At 43.1% G+C, this 20192-nt stretch overlaps 1 protein-coding gene across 12 annotated transcripts in view; it reads right to left on the bottom strand.

The window, feature by feature from the left end:
• CADPS (calcium dependent secretion activator) overlaps positions 1-20192 on the bottom strand; it is a 170344-nt gene that overhangs the window by 91349 nt on the left and 58803 nt on the right. For all 12 annotated transcript variants that reach the window (XM_027640313.1, XM_027640317.1, XM_027640315.1 and 9 more), the window contains exons 7-10: positions 17812-17951; positions 15753-15819; positions 7609-7717; positions 6275-6487 (exon numbers count right to left, since the gene is read on the bottom strand). In XM_027640313.1, coding sequence (XP_027496114.1) covers positions 6275-6487; positions 7609-7717; positions 15753-15819; positions 17812-17951 — 529 coding nt within the window. The remainder of the gene's footprint in view (positions 1-6274; positions 6488-7608; positions 7718-15752; positions 15820-17811; positions 17952-20192) is intronic.

The raw sequence follows: 20192 nt of genomic DNA on the forward strand, positions 1-20192 counted from the left end.
GCGCACAGGGCTCTGCAAACCTCCTCCCCAAACCTCCTCCCTGCATGGAGCTGCAGCCGCTGCAGCAGCCTCAACTCGCCTCTCACTGCAGAGCAAAGAGCTCTTTCTTTTCCCTTTCATATTATTCCATGTTAGAAGATAGTTTTAAATTTAATTGCCTGTTTATTTCTGTGGTTTATGGCTTTTTCCCCTGCTGTAAACAAATTCTTTTCTGCTTGAGTTACAATTTTAATAAATTATTATGAATGTTCCTGTAAATCACCAGACACACCAGGCACTGAACTGCAATCTAAGTTATCTAATGCTTGGTCATTAAATGAATAAGAATTTGTAGTATGAACTTACATAATTCCTTGTGTGGCAAGTTAAAAACACAGTTTTAGAACAACTATTTAGAGTACAAAACATTGTTTCACAGCATTTTTATAACTATTTAAAAATATTTTGAATTGGATGACTGCAGAAACCCGTGAATTTGTATTTCATAAGTTAGAGTCCCAGGCTTCTTAAAGCACATAGAAGTGATTTACAGGCTAGTTTTAAATTCATGCAAATTACGTGAGAACTGAATTAACATTTTAATTCTGCATTCCTGCAATGAAGCATCTGCAAGTTGACAATACAGAAGACACAGCAGCGTTCTCATGATATCTCTAACTATCTAAAAAAAAATAAAGCAATTAAAGCACAAAACTAATAATCTAATAGGATAGCAATGCATAGTAGTGCAAATACATGTAATGTTGCCAAAATCAAGTTCATTCATTCATTCACTCTTTCTTTCTTTCTTTCAAAGTGGCAAAAATCTGTATTTCATTCAAATTAAACTTTTGTGCGTTTTTTTGAGGTAAAGTCTGATAAGAATCCTCTTTGGAAATCCAAACATTTAGAAAACAAAATAAAGAAAGAAAAAAGAAAGTGTCTGCTGAGAAGGAATTCTGCCTGCTATACCCAGGGGGATATTTGTACACACACGCACATACTCACACATTGGAAAAAAAGAAGAAAGGAGAAACAAAAGGAGCAAGAAGGAAAAAAGGAGTCTTGTTTGATGGCCAGGAGGGATGACACCGCCTGTTCCTTCTCATAATTGCATTCAGATACTCCGGATACATATTTGCCAGCTCTCATGACCCACTGATGCTATTCCCTCCTAAGGAAAGCAGGCACTCACCAGATATTAGAGAAGAAGCTTTTAACACCAATAAAGGATTTGTACTGGGTGTACTTAGGACTGAACAAAGACTGAGGAGAAGCTGTCTTATAGTACAAGTTTGGGCTTTTATATTTTTCAGAGTAGGTATTCCAGCGGGAAAAGGTAAAATAGCAATCCCCCTGGCTTGTGCTTTGACAAGCGTGGCTTTGATTGGTGACTGAGACCCATGCTAAAACATTAATTTATGATAATTTGGGGGAACAGCAGCACCCCTCCATGACAAATGCATTTAGGTCTGAGCGGGACAGCATTGCCAAATCCAGGGTGACCCAGAGAGCTGCCACTTGCTGCTGAAATCATCCCCTAATGAGGTTATGGGAAAGGGAACTATCAAACCTCAGGCTTGTTTTCACAGGGCATGCGTGGAGGGGTTTCTGGGGGTCTCCTCTGGAGTCCTGCACCTTGTCTAGGTCTCTTGGGGTCTCCTGCCCTACCTTTCTACACCCTGAGGTGTCCATGGTTAGCCCCGCACTCTGGTGCGCTGCACCAAGCTAATCATCGGCACGGAGAGAAAGGATATTGTCAGAGTGCAAAATGATCTGTTTTCAGGCAGGAAGCAGTCAACTAGATGTAAATTCCATGAAACAAAAGAAGGTATTATTTACAGTTTTATTGTGATGTTAATTAATATTTACATCTTGGAATGAAAAATAGAAATGTTAATGATTGGCTTTACTAAGAGGATCACTTGATGCCAATGTGAAAGCCAGGGAGAGAAGGCAATTATGCAAACATCACATGCATCCCAATTTCAGTATGGAAACTTACATTTCAAACCTCAATTCAGGAAAATAACATGGAAAGTTTGTACTACAAAATCTAAACATGAGAAAGATTTAAGAGAAAAAAAAAAAGCACATTGCATACGTCAGATAATCTAGCCTGATTATCTGAGCTGTGCTAGCTACAGGGAAGCACTTACCCTTGAGTCCAGCTAGAAGTTAGCAGGGTAAGAAGGAACAAACCAGAATAACATAAAGACTAGCAACAAGGCTCAGGAAAGCAGACAGGAGCCCTAACCTAGCAGCTAAATATTTGGGTTCAAGCAAAGAATGAAAAAGAAACTTAAAGAAAATCAAACCAACTAAAAAGAAAACCACTTACAGCTGAAAATTTCTTAAGCAGCTCAATAAACCTCGCTACTTATTATGGGGGAACAAATCATCACAAATTCTCAAAACAACCAACTCTTTGTATATGGTGTGATTAACAGTTATTAAATATAAACAGACATTAAAAAATTAAATATAACCACAAGTGATACATAAAACAAGTACGGACCAATCTTTCATGTTAAAAAGAAAAGGGTTTTGGGAAAAAAAACAACGTTGAGCATGTTTGGGAATTTTGTTTGATGCATCACTAACACAGAACAAACAAAGATTGGCGCTTTCAGACAAGTGACCACTTTTATGAAGCTTAAATATTGACAAAAGGTGTAATATGTATTGGCAGCATTATTGACTATAATACTGTGCATGGTTTCAACAGTAAACAAGAACAGTTAGGGTTTTTTTCTTTTATAATGCGAACACTGGAGAAAAGCACAGCTTTGCGTGAATGGAGTTTTTCTTTGAAATTGTAGCAAAACAAAAAAAAGCAAAACTTTTCACTCTAACAGGTATTGTTCACCCACATAAAAGGAATTGTAGAGTCATACAAAAATTAATGAATAGCAGGATCTATTTTTTTTTTCAGTACTTAAACAGCAAATAAAATAAACTCCACCCTGGTTCAGAGCTGTCTGTTTGCTTCCAACTCAAGTGCTGCCATCAAACTCTGGATGAGAATTTGAGTGCCTCTCGAACTTTGTATCTACTAAGTCAAAAGAGGGGGGAACTAAGTGAATTCACTATTTCTCCCAAGTTTCCCAAAGAACGAGATATGTCCTTCCCAAGTTTCTGTGTGACAGACAGCTCCATGCCAGGCGTGGAGGGCTGGATTTTCTCTGCGTGTGCATGCATGCGCATGAGCCGTCTTGGACTGCTACGACATGAAAGCTGTAACAACAGTTACTCGTCAAATGGCTTAACATTTACTTCTTTGCACATCCTCATTCACCATAGCCTCTAATAAGCACAAAAAAAAAAAATGACAGGTATAAAGATAAATGTACAAGAATGTTTCGCAAAAGTCCTTACCTTTCTGCAGGCAAAAAAAAAAAAAAAAAGAAAAAAAAGAAAGAAAAACAAACCCCAAACTAAAACACCCAAGCCAAAAAAACCCAATAACAAACCAAGACCCTTTTAAAAATGCAATACTTGATATGTTTGAATTTCAAGACTGAAGGAGCTGAGATATGTATTTGTGCATTTAAGAATCCCGACAAGCCATCAGAGCATGCATGACTTCACTCCTGCTTTGGATTATTTAACTGCTGCACCCAATGACTTTTGCAATGAGCATTGCCACGTACAGACATTGAAATATGAAAAATGAGCAGCCTTGTTGAGCAGCTGTTGAGATGAAGGTGTACTATGGCATGTTGCCCTACTCCTCTTGTAGGATGTGCACAAAAACCTGTCAGAGAAATCTAGATTCAAAGGAGGAGGAGGAGGAGGAAGGAAGACCAAGGTCAAAACACACTAGCCCAGAGGATGCTGAGGTAGCAAGTCATCATTGAACTGATGGACTGATGAGCAGACTAGTTTCTCTCTTCCAGGCTTTGGCACAACACAACCAAGAGGGTTTCCCAGTGCTTGCAGCAAAAAGGGGAGCCTGAAGCTGCCCAGCTTCTGGAAAAATACATTGTGGGTGGAAAGAGGGTGGTGGCGTTATAAAAAGCAAAATGATCCAGATTTGGAGCTGGCATTAGCATGAGAACAAGTGAGAGAAACTGAGGTCAGATCCTGACCCCCTTGAATGCCCTGGAGGAAACAGGGAGTGAAATCTTGGCTGTTTTCACCAGAAGCAAGGATGAGGGATCCCTGCCTCCTGGCAGGCGAGTGAGATGGAAAAACAAGGTCAAACCTGTGGCATTTCTCTAGCTCTGAGCACAGTCAGGCTGATAGAATCTGCAGGACTACGAGCAGCACAAGGCTCTGATGGATGTGTTGGGCTGTGGGTAGATGCAGAGAGGACTCCTGGGCTCAGCTACTGACCTCCCTGCTTCCTGTCAAGGGCTAGACAAGCAAGTTGCCCTTTCTCCACCCCGGGTACTCTAAGCAGAGGGGTTCAGCTCTCCCACGCACACAGCGCTTGGCTGTGCATGGAGACATCACACTCAAATGTCCACAGCCCTGGGCATTCCCTTTTCCTCCTCAAATTCCTGGTAGATTTTGCTACAGCTGCTACGATGTGTTTGGGAACACAAGCCTTACCTTTGCCCACCAACATATTGGTGCGACAAAGTGAAAACTCTGTAAACATCAGGAATCTACCCAGCAGAAAAAATTCTCCAGGCCTGATGTCTGCAGGGATGGGAAACGACTGAAGGGAAAGGTGCTTCCCTAGTTTGATGTTCTCTGTTCTCATCTTACTCCACAGGAATCATGCTGGGATAAGCAGGACTGTATCCTCTGTGCACCAACCCCACAGCTATGAGCATCCTTCAGCATCACTTGTGAGGAAAGGGAGCCACAAACAGCATCCCTCTGCTGTTCTCCTTTGCTAGGCTTTGAAGGCTTTCAGCATGTAAAAAAGCAGCAGTAGAAGGACCTATGCCTGCTATTTCCAAGAATTCTTTGATTAAACACTCTGGGCAGAGGGATATAAAATCTCTGGGATACAATCTCAGGTCAGCACAACTCAACCAGGCTGGAGGTTAATTACAACCAGTAAATGTCCCACTTACAAGAGGACAATTCCTACCCCCCATTTTGGCTTTCTGAGAGGTGCCCTTCCTTCCCAACCCCAGTTCTTTACACCTTGCACTCCCAAAGTCAGTGACCTGACTGGGATGAGGAGGATGAGGGCCACTGAAATTGAAACACTCACTGCAGGTTTACCAGGCTGCATCACACTACATCTCACTCACAGCAGCAGCAACGCAAGACAGAAGGGAGGCCAAAATATGCAGGCATGTTGAGAGTACAAAAAATTAAAAAGCATCAAGCAGAGGTTTTCTGCTGTAACATTGGTTGTATAGCTGTGTGTCTTGCACTATTGTTTTCTATAAACATCAACATGAAAAAGTCAAACAAATATAAAAGATGATTAAATGCTATTGACAAGCAAAGGGCAGATTTCCTGAGTTCCTCGTAACAATATACTCCATAACTGCTTTACAGAGACTATTTTAAAATGTTAAAATCTGCTTTAATTAGGAGAATTCTTTAAGATTTACCACTTTTCCTTACTTATATTTAATGATACAATTCTTAATTTTTGCTGAAGCTAACAAGAACTGCTGTATGTTACATAACAAAGGGGCTGCAGACGTGTGATTGAGACCTTCAAGAAAAATGAGTGAGGAGGCATTTGTGTGGTTTATAATCAAATTACATTTGCAAGACAAAAGAAATTGCTCTAAATTTCAAATGAAGCAAACTGGGTATAACTGCACAGGACATGCAGCATAGCTACGACTTAAAAGATGATTGCTCTAAATTCACATCTAACTGGCCTGCAAAGCAACCTGTTAAAAATACCATATGTTTTCCTACAGTTGAATATTCAACAGGAGACCTCTTTTTGTGTGTGCATTTCATACTTGCAAGATTTGCACCTGTAGTTCTGGGCACGTGATGCATTTGATAGACAGCTAATGGCACTAATGAATCACTCTGATCTGGGTGTGCAGTTTATTGTGTGGGGGTAAGACACGTGTCTGTGAAAAGCAAGCTGGGTCTCAGGCTCTCAGATCTCAGTCTCTCTCCTCCATCAAGTATTGCACTTTAAAATACCCATTGACAAGTTCCCCAAGGAATATTGTTTCTTGGGTTTGGTTGTGCTAAACACACAGGTTAACCGCTTCTGGATCTACTGATGTAAAAAGCAGCTTAATGATAATGAAAAAACATTTCATTTTGAAATCAGAAACATGTGCGTGAATATTGATCAGTGCAGAAAATCTTTCCATCAAAGACTCCTGCTTTCTAGGAGAACTTATTTACTTACAAAATTGAGAGATTGGGGCGTCTATCTGGGGTACATTTCCTCCTTTAGCATTTAGTTTTTGCACTTGGGTAGGCGGTACAGGTTTGTGAGACTGGCCGGTGGCTCGGTACATGGCTTGGACCCACAGGATACGGTCCTGTTCATCGTCACTTGCAAAAATCACTGTGTCTCCTTCCTTCACAGCATTGAAGAATGTTCTGCCGCCATCCAAACCTGGCAGGAAAGGAAGTGACAATGCAGTTTCACAGACTTTGAGGCCAGCTAGGGGATCTCCCCAGCTGCCCACCCCACCACTACTTGGGTGTCACCTCAGCCAGCTCCATGCTGCTCCCAGCTCAGTCCCCTCCCCTGCATCAAACTCACCTGAAAGACAGCTCACCATCCTGCACTCCAATTACTAAAACATGCCCTGACACTCTTGGATTAATTGCTTCTCTCACCTACGGCCCCATCTGTGCAGGTCCCATGTGAGTTGCAGCACTGGAGCCCAATTAAAAATGGATTTTAAAGGGATGTGGTGGGAGGTTCCCCATTAGACCAAATGCATCAGTGCTTACAGTGCACAAAAGGTGCTTGGATGATGCCCTTATTTCTGCCTTTGCCCTGATTTGGCACACATCTTCCCATCTCCATAACATGACCGTTAACCTGGAATAAAGGTCTTGACAACCAACCTACTGCACCTTTCTTCATCTCCTCTGGCGATACCCTTATCCAGGGCATGGGGAGGATCACCACACTCAGTGTGTTGCCCCACTGAAATAAAAGTCTACTTGGACCCTCCTCCACTTGGAGAAGGGTCTTACCATTCAACAGGTACCTCCAAGTACCAGCCCTTTTTGTCTCTGCCCCTTCCACATGCTGATATCCATCAGAGACAGAATGGGGCAAGCAAAAGTGCTGGCTTGGTCCTATAAATATTTTCTACAATAAAGACAGGTGTAGTTGTTAATCTTTAATTTAGGGAATATAAACTGAAGGCACGGGTTAGAATCACTACTCAGTTTGAGCATTCAGTTCACAATCAAATTTCATAGGGATTTACACGTTTAATTCACTTATGCTCCCCAGAAGAGACAAGTCTTTCTCTCCTCTGGTGCAACTCTTAGCACAGTTCCTTGGATCTATTTATAGTAAAGTCATGCATAGCTAATGATCAGTATAAACACAAACATATTTAGAATAATGCTGATCACAATTCAGCTGCAGGCAGGGAGAGAGAGAGAGAAAGAGAGAGAGAGAGAGAGAGAGAGAGAGAGAAGACTCCTGTTGGGGAGCTGCACGCGTGGTGAGCCAAGCACCCGCGGGCGCAGAGCGACCCGCCAGCCCCGTACCTGGCTGTGGGTCCGTGTAGTCCACAGTGTATCCGTCGAGCTGCAGCAGCTCTTGAGGTTCAGCTTTTTTCTCCCGGTAGCTGCACATAGCAAACGTATATTGGCTAACCTGAAGGAAATCACAAAGCTAAGATGGTACCGGGTGGTCAGCACAAGGCAATCCAAAGCGCTTACAAACGCTGTGCGCTGACAGCACGTTTGCAGGGGTTGGGGGTGGTGGGGTAATTTTGACGGTCATTGCCCTTATGAGACAGACTAAACTTTTTACGAGGCTTCTGCAAATACCTCTCTTTACACACCCTGCTGCGGCAGGCATCTAATTCTCCACAACTGTACATACAGCGGTTTAATCTCCTCCAAAAGAGGAAGCTCCACGGTTTATAACCCTCTATCATTCATCCCCAGACAAGTGCAAGAGTGACACCCTGTCACAAACAATGTGAGCTAAATTGCTAGGTGCCAGTCATATTAAAGCAATCTTAAGATCCCACTGATCTCGGCAGTTGTTGTCATCAGTGCTGTAAATGGCAGCTCTCACTCCTCTGAGGTACCATCTGCATGACACGATACATTCAATGTCAAGCTCTTGACGGAAGCCGACTCAGCTGCGGGGGCTCTGCCAGGCTCCCGAATCGCCTTTAGGAGCCCATCAGGCCGCATCAAGACCCCGCGTGTACTCGGCGTGCTGCGATCTGGATGGTCGGCGAGAGGCTCGTCCAGGGAGGAGGAGAGGAGAGGATTCTCCGTGCCCCAGGCTAGGAACTCACGGGGAAATTTACTGTCAAATGATTTCAAATGACTTTGTTAAGGTTGTGTCACATCCTGGACGCCTGACGTAATTTTATTTGTCTGGACATTTTCTTGACCTCTGGAGGAAACTTTTAAACTCTGGTGGGTGGCAAAGAGTCGCGCTCGTCATTTTTTGGAAGTTGGGAGACATCCTGAAAGGTGGGAGCATGGCTGGGCTGGGGGGTTTTGCCCTCAAACTCCAGCCAAATCCCTCAGCTACAAAGACACATGCAGTACTTATTTTGGTGACATCTATCACTAATAAAATGTCATTTATCTAAGTCGGGAGACCCATCTACTGGCACAGAGTCTCCCAGCCGCCGCTCAGTTTATTGCTGCCCTCTATGGGTTTCTGCTCACTGCCAGCCTGCTCCAGCAGCCCTGCCTGCACCGTGCCTTCCTCCAGGAACAGCTCCAAGAGCCACCTAAGAATAAACCCTATCATTAACACATTTGTGGGAGTAAGACTAAAAGTGATGCTTTAAGCATCTTGCATCCTCCTTAAAACTACCAGCACTGACGAAAGATTGACAAGTAACAGACCAATAGCAGGAGCACACCAGTGCATATTCCATGCTCTGAACTTTGCATGCCTACCATCGTACCGGCAACACAAAAATTAAAAAGATTAACAAGAAGAAATCTAAAAATAACCCAGTGCCCCACAGCACAACATTCAGACTCCTGCAGTGTTCATTCAGTTGTACTTGCAGTATACTGCTGCCATCTCCTGGAGAAACTTTGGAATGTACTTGATTAATGGGAAACTCCTGGAGATCTCATCTGAGAGGTAAGGATTTGATTTCCCTGCGTTAGAGAGCCAGAACTTCAGAGACTGCATGACAAATTCAATTCCTGAAATAAGTAAGTGCTAATTACGCTGATGTTGATTGAAAACATTAATACCACCAATGGTATTTTTTGCTTCTCCTCTACGCTCTACAGCAACAGGTAAAATTCATTCAGTATTAGTCAGCTGCCGCTTCTCTGACCCTGAACACGAGGTCTGAACTTCAGGCTCTTCTTCATATAAAAGTAATTCTGCTCCTATTTGGACACAGAAAATACTCTTCACCCCTATCAAATAGCCAACCATACCAACACAGCAGTAATGCTCAGAGTTTGTACTTCTCACGTTAAAGGTCATAAAAGGCAGATGTAGACTGTAGGCTCTGGTGGAGCTATGCTGGGACAGAGGTCTCTCCTGTTAGCATGCACATGATTTCCTTTAAAGAAGATGCTCTACACTGTTAGCAGAAGAGACCTCTAAGACAAACCTACAAGTTGGTCTATAACGTGTGGTGAGCCAGGGCTCACCTGGGTTCACCTTATATTTCTTTCTCTACTCACACAGCTCAAGGGCAAAGCCCAAGCTCAGGAATGCTGCAGAGCCTGCTGGCACGAGCAGGTTAGGATCAGGCTGGAAGGAGGACACGGCTATCGATGGCCTCTGGAAGAGGTGCCAATTGTGCTAAGCAGAGTGCCTGCACCTCAACAACTCAAGATACTGACTTCAAGGACTGGTTAACCAGCCTGTGTGCCCTATCCTGCTGCCCAAAGCATTTACTGCTTGGGGTCAGAGAGAAGCTGGTGCCATGGCTACTAGTGCAATGTGGCTCCTTCCATTTACAAACAGTGGTAAAGCAAAACCGAAGAAAATGAGATTCTAGAAGACTCGGTATGTCATAGTTATGCTTCACTGCTGAACAGCACTGTAGGGTCAAGTGGAGATTGCAGTTGCCTTTCATCAGTCCTCTAAAATGTTGTGCTTTACAGAGCCTCCTTTATGTAGAAGTTCAGAAGTGGCCAGACAAGTGAAACAGTTAATAGCACAAATTAATCTTACAGCCTGCTGAGTTCACACTGAACCATAGCTGAGTATGAGAGCGAGCGAGCAGATGGGACGGGCAAGATGAATGGTTTGAGTAATTGGAAAAAACACAGATACAGAGAGGAAACTGAAGGAAGACAGAGGAAAAATCTCTGCCCAGTGAGGGACAAACTCTCAAAGCAGCTGGGATTTCATCCAGGGACTCGATGAGGGCCAGAAAAGGAGCATCTAAGGAAGCTGAACTGAGAGAAACTAAAAGAAGGGAACTAATCCAAGGCAGTCCTGGCTGGTTCATTACAAAAGAGGGAAAATGCTTTGAGAAATAATTTGAGACAAAAGAACATAAGGAAAAGGAAGTGGAGGAAAAGAGAAAAAGACAAAGAAATTCAGGAAAGGGGAAGAAGACAGCGGGAGACAAATGCCAAAGCTCAGTATTCCCACGCTGCTAAATTAAATCTGACTTTCTTGGCACTTGACCATATTCTGTCACCAGCTATATAATCCAACTGATTAATAAATACAGTAGATATGCATTAACCAGTCCTGACTTTGTCCTTGTTTCTCCACCGGAGACTCCTGCTCTAGTGAGCACTGCTTTCCCCAGGATCCTGCTCAAACCTGTTAATTGTCATGCCTCACACTCTGAGCTCAGTCATTCGCCTCCCCCTTTCTCACTGTTGACACAACGCCACCCTACTTGGGTTAAATTCTTAAATGGACCTTTCCCAGATTAACAGCATGCATTTTGTCCCAAGGGAGAGAAACCGTGCGAAGATACTGCCAGCTGTAATACAGCTTTATGCTTTGATGGCAGACTCTTGTCCTCTGGTTGCAGCTGTATGTTGCCTCCCGAGCCCTTTCCTGACACAAATGAGCAGAGGAAATGATCTATCTTAAAGAAAAAAAAAGTGAAAACAACATAGATTTCACATCTCAGCACATCCATTCAGCTCTAAAAAACTGCACATAGCAGTTGTCCCAACTTCTCTCTTCAAGTAGGAGGTGTGTGTGCTCTCCTGGGGTAGGGCTGTGTGGTGGGAAGGTGTCCCACATGAGCATGGGTGGGATGTGCAGGACCTATCGCAGGCAGATGTAACAGGCTGTGGCATCTGTTTAACCAGCAGTTTCCAGACATTTTGTATGTATCATCATACTCAAGATTTCTCAAGAATCACCACCTATGCCTAGTTCTCAGCAAGGGTCTAACAGAAAACATGATTTAATATGATTATGGGGACCAGCCAATGGGTCATTTACCTTGGCTTGAGGACCACAGTCTAGGACTGCTGGTGTGCAACACTGCAATTCTGCTGAATTATTTTCAGATTCTGGTGGTTATTCAGTTACTGAACACTTACTTCATTTCAATTTATCCTGAGTCAGCTGAGTTTTGCTAAAAGCACGAACTGTCACGGTTAGTCTAAATTATACTGAGTTTAGGGAGTCTGTCACTAGAACAATAGATCCAGGCGTAGACACTGCAACTGGTTTTAATCTGCAGAGAGTTGATCTGGTTCCAAAAACATTGTGCAAACACCATCAGACACAATCAGCTGAAAACTGCTTCAAGCTACACAGCAGACATGTCATCCAGGTACCATGGAGTGTTACTTCCCATATGCTGCCAGAGCACAGAAATGGGGTTATGACAAGAGAAGAACAGATTCAGTCTGAAATCTCAGTGTAATTAATTCACTTGCCCTTAAGAATCATTATAAGAAATTTCTATCGCAAAGCCAGCAAACCCACCAGAACCAATCATGGTGTTGTTGCCAGTACAGCACGTTAGACCTTGCAAAGAATTAATATAAGCTCTGTCAGCTATCAAAAATCCCAGCCTTTGCATGATCAAGGGTCTAACTGGTAAACTGGCTGAAATTTGTATGCTGTGCTCAGGCAGCTGATACAGCAACTTAGGGAACACTTAAAACATCCGCGATGGATGTACATTTTCTTTCCTAACCAGTCATGGAGAACTTTGCCCTAAATAGCTCCACTGCTTTTGCTTACCACTGCCACTGGCATTACGGTTGCCTTTACGAAGCATTTTCCTCACTTGTGATGCTGCCGACCATTTCCATCCAAGCTCAGGGCCATATTCTGCCATCACTTTCACACTGCATATCTCAGGATTTAAAATTAGGCAAGTAACGAGTCTCTGCCATGTAATTTACATCTAATCAGTATTCTGCTCTTCTGCTGCTCATCTCGAAGGGTGTCTACGAGAAGGGTGGGCAGCATGCAGAGAGGACTGCGATTCATTTGGAAGAGAAAACTAACCCCTCTTAATGCATGGATCCGTGCTGGAGGAGCACACACACCAGCTCTGCCAGCCATGTCACTCTGTAAACCTTCCCCAAGGGGTTGAGCCAAGTCCACCCAGCAAGGCAGGTGCTGGAGAGGTGAGGCTCAGGTCTAGAAATGGCACAAAGGAACTGCTCACACCCACTATACCCAAACAAATCACTCCACTCCTGTATAACCCTTGCAGTTACACAGACACAGAAGGTGCGAGGGATTATTCCACCCAAATTACAAGGCAGTTATTGCTCCTTTCCCCTTCTCCCCAGGGCTTACACAAGCCAAGTAGCAGTGGAAGCGCTCCCAGCAGAGCTCCTTTTCCTCCATACGCGCGCAAAGCCTCCGTTCATGCCGGCGAGGCATCGCTGACACAAAAGAGACAAACTGCCATCAACACCTTCCTCCCTGGTGCCGCCCATGCAGTTTGGCACCTTTGTGCCTTGTTTAAATGGTTATGAAGAGTTTAAGTATTTATTACCACGAATTTCCTAACTGCTGGTACCAAAAGGCAGAGTGGTACCACCCAATAGCACTGAAGGTATCGAGGCTGTGTCCATTTGAAATGGGGAGAGAGGGGCAGGAGAGGGTACAAGACCAGGAGGAGGAGGAGGTTACTCTGCAAAGCAAGCGGAGAGGAGACAGGGCTGCAATAAAGGACATGGACAAGGGATCAGAAATGAAATATTCAGTTATTCATCCAAATTCAGCCTTGACCTTCTGGCATTGTCATGGACTGACCAGACCATTATATTCCAAAGGGACTTTATGCTTTGGACGCCATCTCTCAGCTCTGCTGCAGGCTGGTGTGGACGAGCGAGCTCCTGAAAGAGGGGCTGCTCCTTGTCCATTCTCTACATAACAGAGCAAGCTCACCTTCCTGTGGGGGTTATTTTCTGTCTGTGGTTTAGCAGAGTTCAGAGCATCCTGGACATCAACACCTTTACTGCCAATCCCTGCTCGTATCAGCACCCATCCTTTGCATTGCATGAAAAGCAAATGACAAACATACGGACAGCAAAGTATTTTTATTCCATCTTTATTGCCTGCTGACATGTTCAATATGCTCAAACTACATCTGAGGGACTGCATAGAGAGTGTTTCTTGTTTATATTTGATGTACGGCAGAACACTTTACATTGCACCAAATGTTGAGCAAACGGTAACATAACAGAGAAGCTGCAGTGGCAGCTGGAATTTCTGAGGTGGGCTAGAGAGACTCTCTGGGGGCAAAAGTCTGCTCATCTTATTCAAATGAATTGCTTTTCTGGCCAAATTCTGCTCTGATATGCCAACTGACGAATACAGACCTAGTAACATGAGAAAACATGGAATAACTCTGAGAGCTTCGATTCCACAGTAAGCTGAAGAATATATAGCAGCTGAAAACTAGAGAAGCAAATGCAAGCACACTGAATGGCCAGAAGAAAGGCTCCTTAAGAGACAAGGGAATCCACATCCAAACCTGCAAACCCTTGCACAGAAGAGTATCAACAGATTTACTCATGGGAGAAACCATGTCAGGAAAGATGATTCTCTGCTTTGGAGAATCCTTGTTCACAGGAAAAAAAACTTGAGAACTTGGTCTAAAAGGACTGAATTGTCTTTCAGGGAAAAGCAATACCGATTGCTCTACAGGTAATCACAGACTGCCACAGCACTTCTAACTTCATTTCAGAACATAATAAAGGAAACATACAGAGAAAAGCAATCCCTCAATCCCTGCCAAAGAACAGGGTCAGTGAATAATGTTCCCAAAAGGAAAGAGGGATGAAGGCATCTCCTGTGGCTGCTCTACACTAACTCGCCCATCTCTGTGGCCATTTTGACCCCATGTGGAGTCCAAAACGACTACTTAACCTGTCCCTGCTGATCACATTTGTTTATTGTACTAGGTACTCAACAGGTCTCTCCCAATTGCCTCTTACTTATATGGGTCATGCACATCATAAATCCCCTTTACTTCCCAAGGATGGGTTTTCTTATCTGCCCCACAATTTAGTGCTATGGAAGCCAGTAGCAATGGACAAATGGGGAATGAATGCAATTAAGTTTCCTACTGAGACAGCTGAACTTGGAGCAATAATTAACACAAACCAAACTAGCCAGTTTACAGTAGGTGATTTAGGACCAGAGAAGCCAGCTGTGTAAGGTGAAGATGGACTGCCTGGACTCCTGCCCTTACCAGCACAGGACAGCCAGCACACAAGCACGCTCCATGCCACCTGTGGAGCCTGGTGCACCTGGTTTACACCATCTCTGTTCTTACATAGAGGTGAAATCCCTGCTCCTCTGCAGCAGACCTGCCATCTGCTTCAGTAGCAGCAGGATTTCACCCTTTGACTTGATCACTTTAGGTCTGTGCTGGCACAAGATCTCAGTTGGATCCCATGTTATTTCATCAGAGCATTTCTGTGTTGTTTTCATACAGGACTCTGCACAAAGCTTTTATATCTCACAGTTGGAGACAACATAACCTGGGAGTCCAGAGAGAATGAAGAGAGAGATGAACCCAAGAGGACTCTGTGGCTTTCTCAGGTTGGTGTGAGATGGATCACTCACACTGGGGCCACACAATTCTGTGGCCAATGCAGTGGTTTCAGCTGCCATTGGAAGGTGAGGGAAGATCTAACACACAAAGTATTGACCAGATCTTTTTAGGTCACAAAGGACATCTATCTGTTTCCTTGAAATTCTTAATCATGGTCAAATACACAGGTCTACTGAAACTGGGGGGGCAGAAAGTGAAAGAAAGAAAAAAGGGGAAAAGGAAGACACTGCAAAATGATCAATGAGAGCTGTAGACAATGAGAAGCAATAATGAATGTGAAGCCAAGATAAACATCAAGAACAATATGCTGACTCTGATGTAGCCAGTGATGAAACTTCTGTAGATTTGAGTGGGCTCCAAATTTAACCTGGAGGCTCAGAAAGGAGCATCTACACCCAAGAAACTCCAGCCAAGACAGACTGAGCTTCCTCTTCACCTCATTAATTCCTCACTAAAATTGATTCACCATTTCATCAAGCATTCAGGAGCATCTGGAAACTCACAGCTGGGATATCCTTGAGAACGTGTGTATGCTTAGAAAAAAATCCATAACTTAACATACACCCTATGGAGAACCACAGCTCAGCATCAATCACAAGGCACCAAAAATCACCAGAGGAAAGACTTAAATATTTCATGTTGTGATTTAAGATCACTTCTAGTTACATCTGTTACCTGGACCAGGACAAAGAATCGTTTCTTCCATCTCTTCCAAACATTTTTACCAATGGCCCATAAATACCTAGGAGAAAAGAACAGGTGAATTCATTACACAAGTAACTATCTGTTGTTCTCTTGGTTTTCAGTGTATTTTCTTTACACCTAGAAAATGAAGTTATTGCATGAGCAGGAGTAATTACAAGACTCTCAAGCCCAGTAGCATTCACAAATGTGTTTATTTCTAGCCTGAACAAATATCCTGTAAAGAAAGTGACACAAAAAGCTTCTACAGACTCAACATTACACAGTATTAATTCTCTCTTTCCCTTTGTCTTTCTCAACTTGCTCATAATTTGAAGCACTTTGATGCCAGGGAATAGATACAACATGGTGAGATGGGCAAAGACTACATTTGCAACGGAAGAATTAAGGGAGAGAAATCCCTAACGTTAATTTAAGACTTCACAAAACCCTTTGGCTGAGGGGAGTTGCCAAACAGAGGGACACTTTCTACATCAAACCCAGTACTCAGGATCCCAGTATCCACTGGACTGACTAAACAGGACATTTTTTTGAACAGCTGAATTCCTAGAAATTGATTGGCTACAGATTATTCAAGCAAACTGAATAATTTCTCAGCAGGAGTGAATTTACTGTTTTCTAGAAAGGAAGAATTAACTTTTAAAATTAATGTCAAAATAAGCATTTAATCTCTATGATGAAGTGCCCACTGTGACACAGACACTGGCAAAACTAGTGGCAGCACCACGCTAATAATAAACACAAGGATATTATTCAGCATTAATATTTTTTATGTATCATTAAATTACTTTATTTCTGGCTCAAGAAATAGAAAAACACTTCATTTTTGGTTGTGGTAGGGGTTCCTTATGCCAAAAGAGATCCAGCATACTCCTGATGAATGTTTAAGCCACAAAATTCCAAGTGATGCCGATGTGGGCACTGAGTCCTTGGCTAGTCCAAGAATAGGGTAATAATTGTCCTTTTTGCTATTGCTGCTAATATCAACAGAAAGACAACCTCAGTTCTGGCAGCAAGCTGATGTTATAAACCTCAGAGTTTTAAACAGTATCATTTAAATCAAATGTTAGTTGAAGAAAGCTTGAGAATGGCCCTGCTGTCATGTGCAGTCAAGGAAACAAGCAGGACAGGGAATCTGTCTTCTCTGGCTTTTGGTGCCTGTGATCGTGGTGGAAAAATTAAACTTCCACATGGCTATTGGCTCTGATCTCATCAGCAGAGAAGACATGAGGAAGAGGAATTAAAGAGGATGAGGGATCTAAACCACAAATAATGGATTGAATCTAACAAAATGCTATGAAAATAAAAATGAAATGACGTCATTTTTATAACACCAAAAACATACTGGAGAAAGAGTTAATCCAAACAATGACTTTCCTGAACATTTTCAATTTTTTATCACATCCTCAGCTCTGAGGGAAGCCTTGCCAATGGCCTTAGCTAGATCTTCCCGAGGATGATCTTAGTAACTGTACGAAGGTAGAAGCAGTCAGGGACCTCTCTGGTCCCAGAGACTCTGACACTCACTCCTGGAGGGAAGAGGTACCTCTTTTAACCTTCCAGATCATTAGTCCTGCTCCAGGCAACTGCTGTTTAATTGTGTTGTATATCTCAGTATAAATAATGGCAATCACACTGGGGTTTATTTCAAGCAGAACGTGCACTGCACTTGTGGTTCTGAGCAGCCAATACAAGAAAACAAAGAATAACTTAGAAAATTATATTATTCTCAGCAAGAGAGTTGGGCAGTTCACCTATTATTTCTTCACAGGAAAAAGCATAACTAGCAATTTCCTGATGAATACTGTTTAAAATTTAAACTGTTTAGCTCATATGGATTAAAAAAGACTATGCTAAGAATATGGAAAGCGCACTAAAAAGGACTGAACTAATGCCATTTTTATATTTATCTTTCTCTTTCACCTCCTGTGAACTTGAGAAAAAGAGTTTCTCTTTCAGAATCTTAAAAAAAAGAGAAATTTCCTAATGCACACACAAACCAAAATGAGTTCAGAGGGAGACAAATGTTTACCCAGAGTGCTTCATGTTTTGAGGCTTGTCCATTCGCACAGCAAGCTTGATCTTCAGGTCTTGATCTGGGCAGTTTTTGGAAACAGTCATTTTGTGCCACTCTGACTGCTTTGGGCTATTAGGAGTAGGATGGAGAACAACCTGTAAGAATTAAAACCAACAATGTTAAAGAGAAAAATTATTCACAAAATGGGGTTTAATGGGGAACAGAAACACATCGGATGAGCTATTTTTGACCTAAAAGTCAGTCTGGATATGTCTATTCACATCAGCGAGGATGGACAGCTTTTTACTGCTTTCTTAAAGTACATTTTATTATTTTGGAATTAGGTCATGTATTCTTTGGTTCCTCTATCAGCTCATGGAGCTGTGCAGACAGAACCTCATTATCAGCTCCTGTCATTTATGGAAAGATCGTGGTAAACGAATTTGCAACTGTCCAGGTAAATCAGTCTAGACATGATGGTGGACTGATGTGATTAGGAAACCAGCAACAAGTTTTTTTGCTGAGATTGCCCACTGTAATGGCCCACTTTCAGACTTGTACAACCTGGGCAACCTCCAGCCTCCCTGACACCTCCCACGTGAGGTGTGCTGTTTTCAGGGCTCAAAAACCTCTACCTACAATGGTTCATCTACTGCTATTATCAAGTTATGAGAAAGCTGGCTTGATTATTTACTGTGATGACTGGATTAAGTAGGCAACAGATAGGTTGCTGTGTTTGACTGTGCTCTGACAGCAAATCAAATCTGCAGCGAGGAAATTATGGGAGGGTCTCCAGCAGGGGCAACACCAGTGACTGCAGATGAACACCAGTGCAAGTGGTTGGCTCAAAGTAACTGAAAGGCTGCAAGAGGCGAATAATCTTTCCTGATCATAGCTGTGCTTTTCTCACTCCTTTATTACCACTGCTAAGCTGAGCAGCTCTCTCAGAGAGTAAGGTACAGAGTATTCTCCCAGAACTACACCACACCAACCACCTTCTTCTGGTGTTTCCATATGTGTCCTTTTAGGTGGTCTAACCTTCTTCCTCCTCCACCTTTTGTCCTTCTGATGCTTTCACTCTCAGAGGTGACTTTGCCTGGCACAAATTCATTCAAATTTCCACCCCTATGTAGTGAGATGAATCTCCTTTAAATCCATCAACCATTATGCATGCAAATTTTTTTACAAATGGCAGTGTTCACCCTCGTTAAATGATGTGCTGCCATCACTCATTCCTTGCTCATGCTTTGTTCATGCTCCTGCCAAGCTTCTGCCCAGACTATAATCTTGTATTCCTCTGCTCTTCAACTTTACTGCTGATGCAACAACCTAGGGGCTGTTTTCATCTAAAATATCCTTGACACTATTACCCTCTGATGAATAACTCTAAAACTTACTTTATTGCCTCCTCTAAAGCCTGAGGTAAATATCAGTAGATCCTCAAGTTCACCCTTATTCATTAATGTTATTTATCACTTCTTTTATTGAATTGCTTTCTCTGGCAAGAATCTGAAGCTGTTATTAGTCACATAGATAACTGAGTATAACCAGTCTGTACTGCATCACTCTTGGAAAAAAATACATTTAAGCAAATCCTGAAGATGAGAAGTGAGTTCTCCATACGGGGTGGGGGGTGTTGGAAACATTAAGGACCCAAACTGAGCAGTATCCAAGGAATCCCACTGCAAGGTAGGTCATGCAAGCACATACACTTGAGCTACCGCATCTCTTAGTGAGGTAGCAGCCACTCAAGGTGTTTGGGATGCTCTCTACTTTGATTTCTAACTCTTTTTCATCAAAAGGAACATAAACTTTCCTCAGTGGTGTTGTAATTCACAGCTCTTCCCCTCCTTCCTCTCAGTAGATGAAGTATTGGCATGGCTGAAATCCATGGGAGCCCTGCCACTGGCTTCAATAGGGCCAGGATGTATTCCCATGCCTTTAGCTGCCCATCCAGCAGGCTGTAAGGCTTGGGAGCATTTTTCAGCTCTCCTTTGGATAAAAGTGGTGAGCTGAGGATTGGCGTCCGGTTGCCAATTTAACGCTCGCAATAGAAAGTGGGCATTGTACCCGTCTGGCAGAGCACAAAGCCACTGCTCAAAGGGCGCCTGAGCAGGGGTGTTTTGTGTATAAAACCTGCTTCCCTCCTCTCTCCATGCAGACAGGTTCCTGCCCACTCCAACAGCTAAATCAGGGGCTTAACACGTTCCCGGTTTCATTGTTACATTAAAGAAGAAATCTTGATGCAGCCTGAGCAGACACGCGTCATCTCTCAGCCACTCTGGGCACACTGAGCATCCCTTTGAAGTTTGGTCGACTGAAAGCACTGGTGGCCACGGGCCAGGGGGAGTCACTGCCAGCTCCCCACACTTGCCACTGCTGGCCCATGTCCTCTG

Source organism: Corapipo altera, unplaced genomic scaffold, assembly GCF_003945725.1.
Source record: "Corapipo altera isolate COAL_440 unplaced genomic scaffold, ASM394572v1 55, whole genome shotgun sequence".
Lineage (NCBI taxonomy): Eukaryota > Metazoa > Chordata > Aves > Passeriformes > Pipridae > Corapipo > Corapipo altera.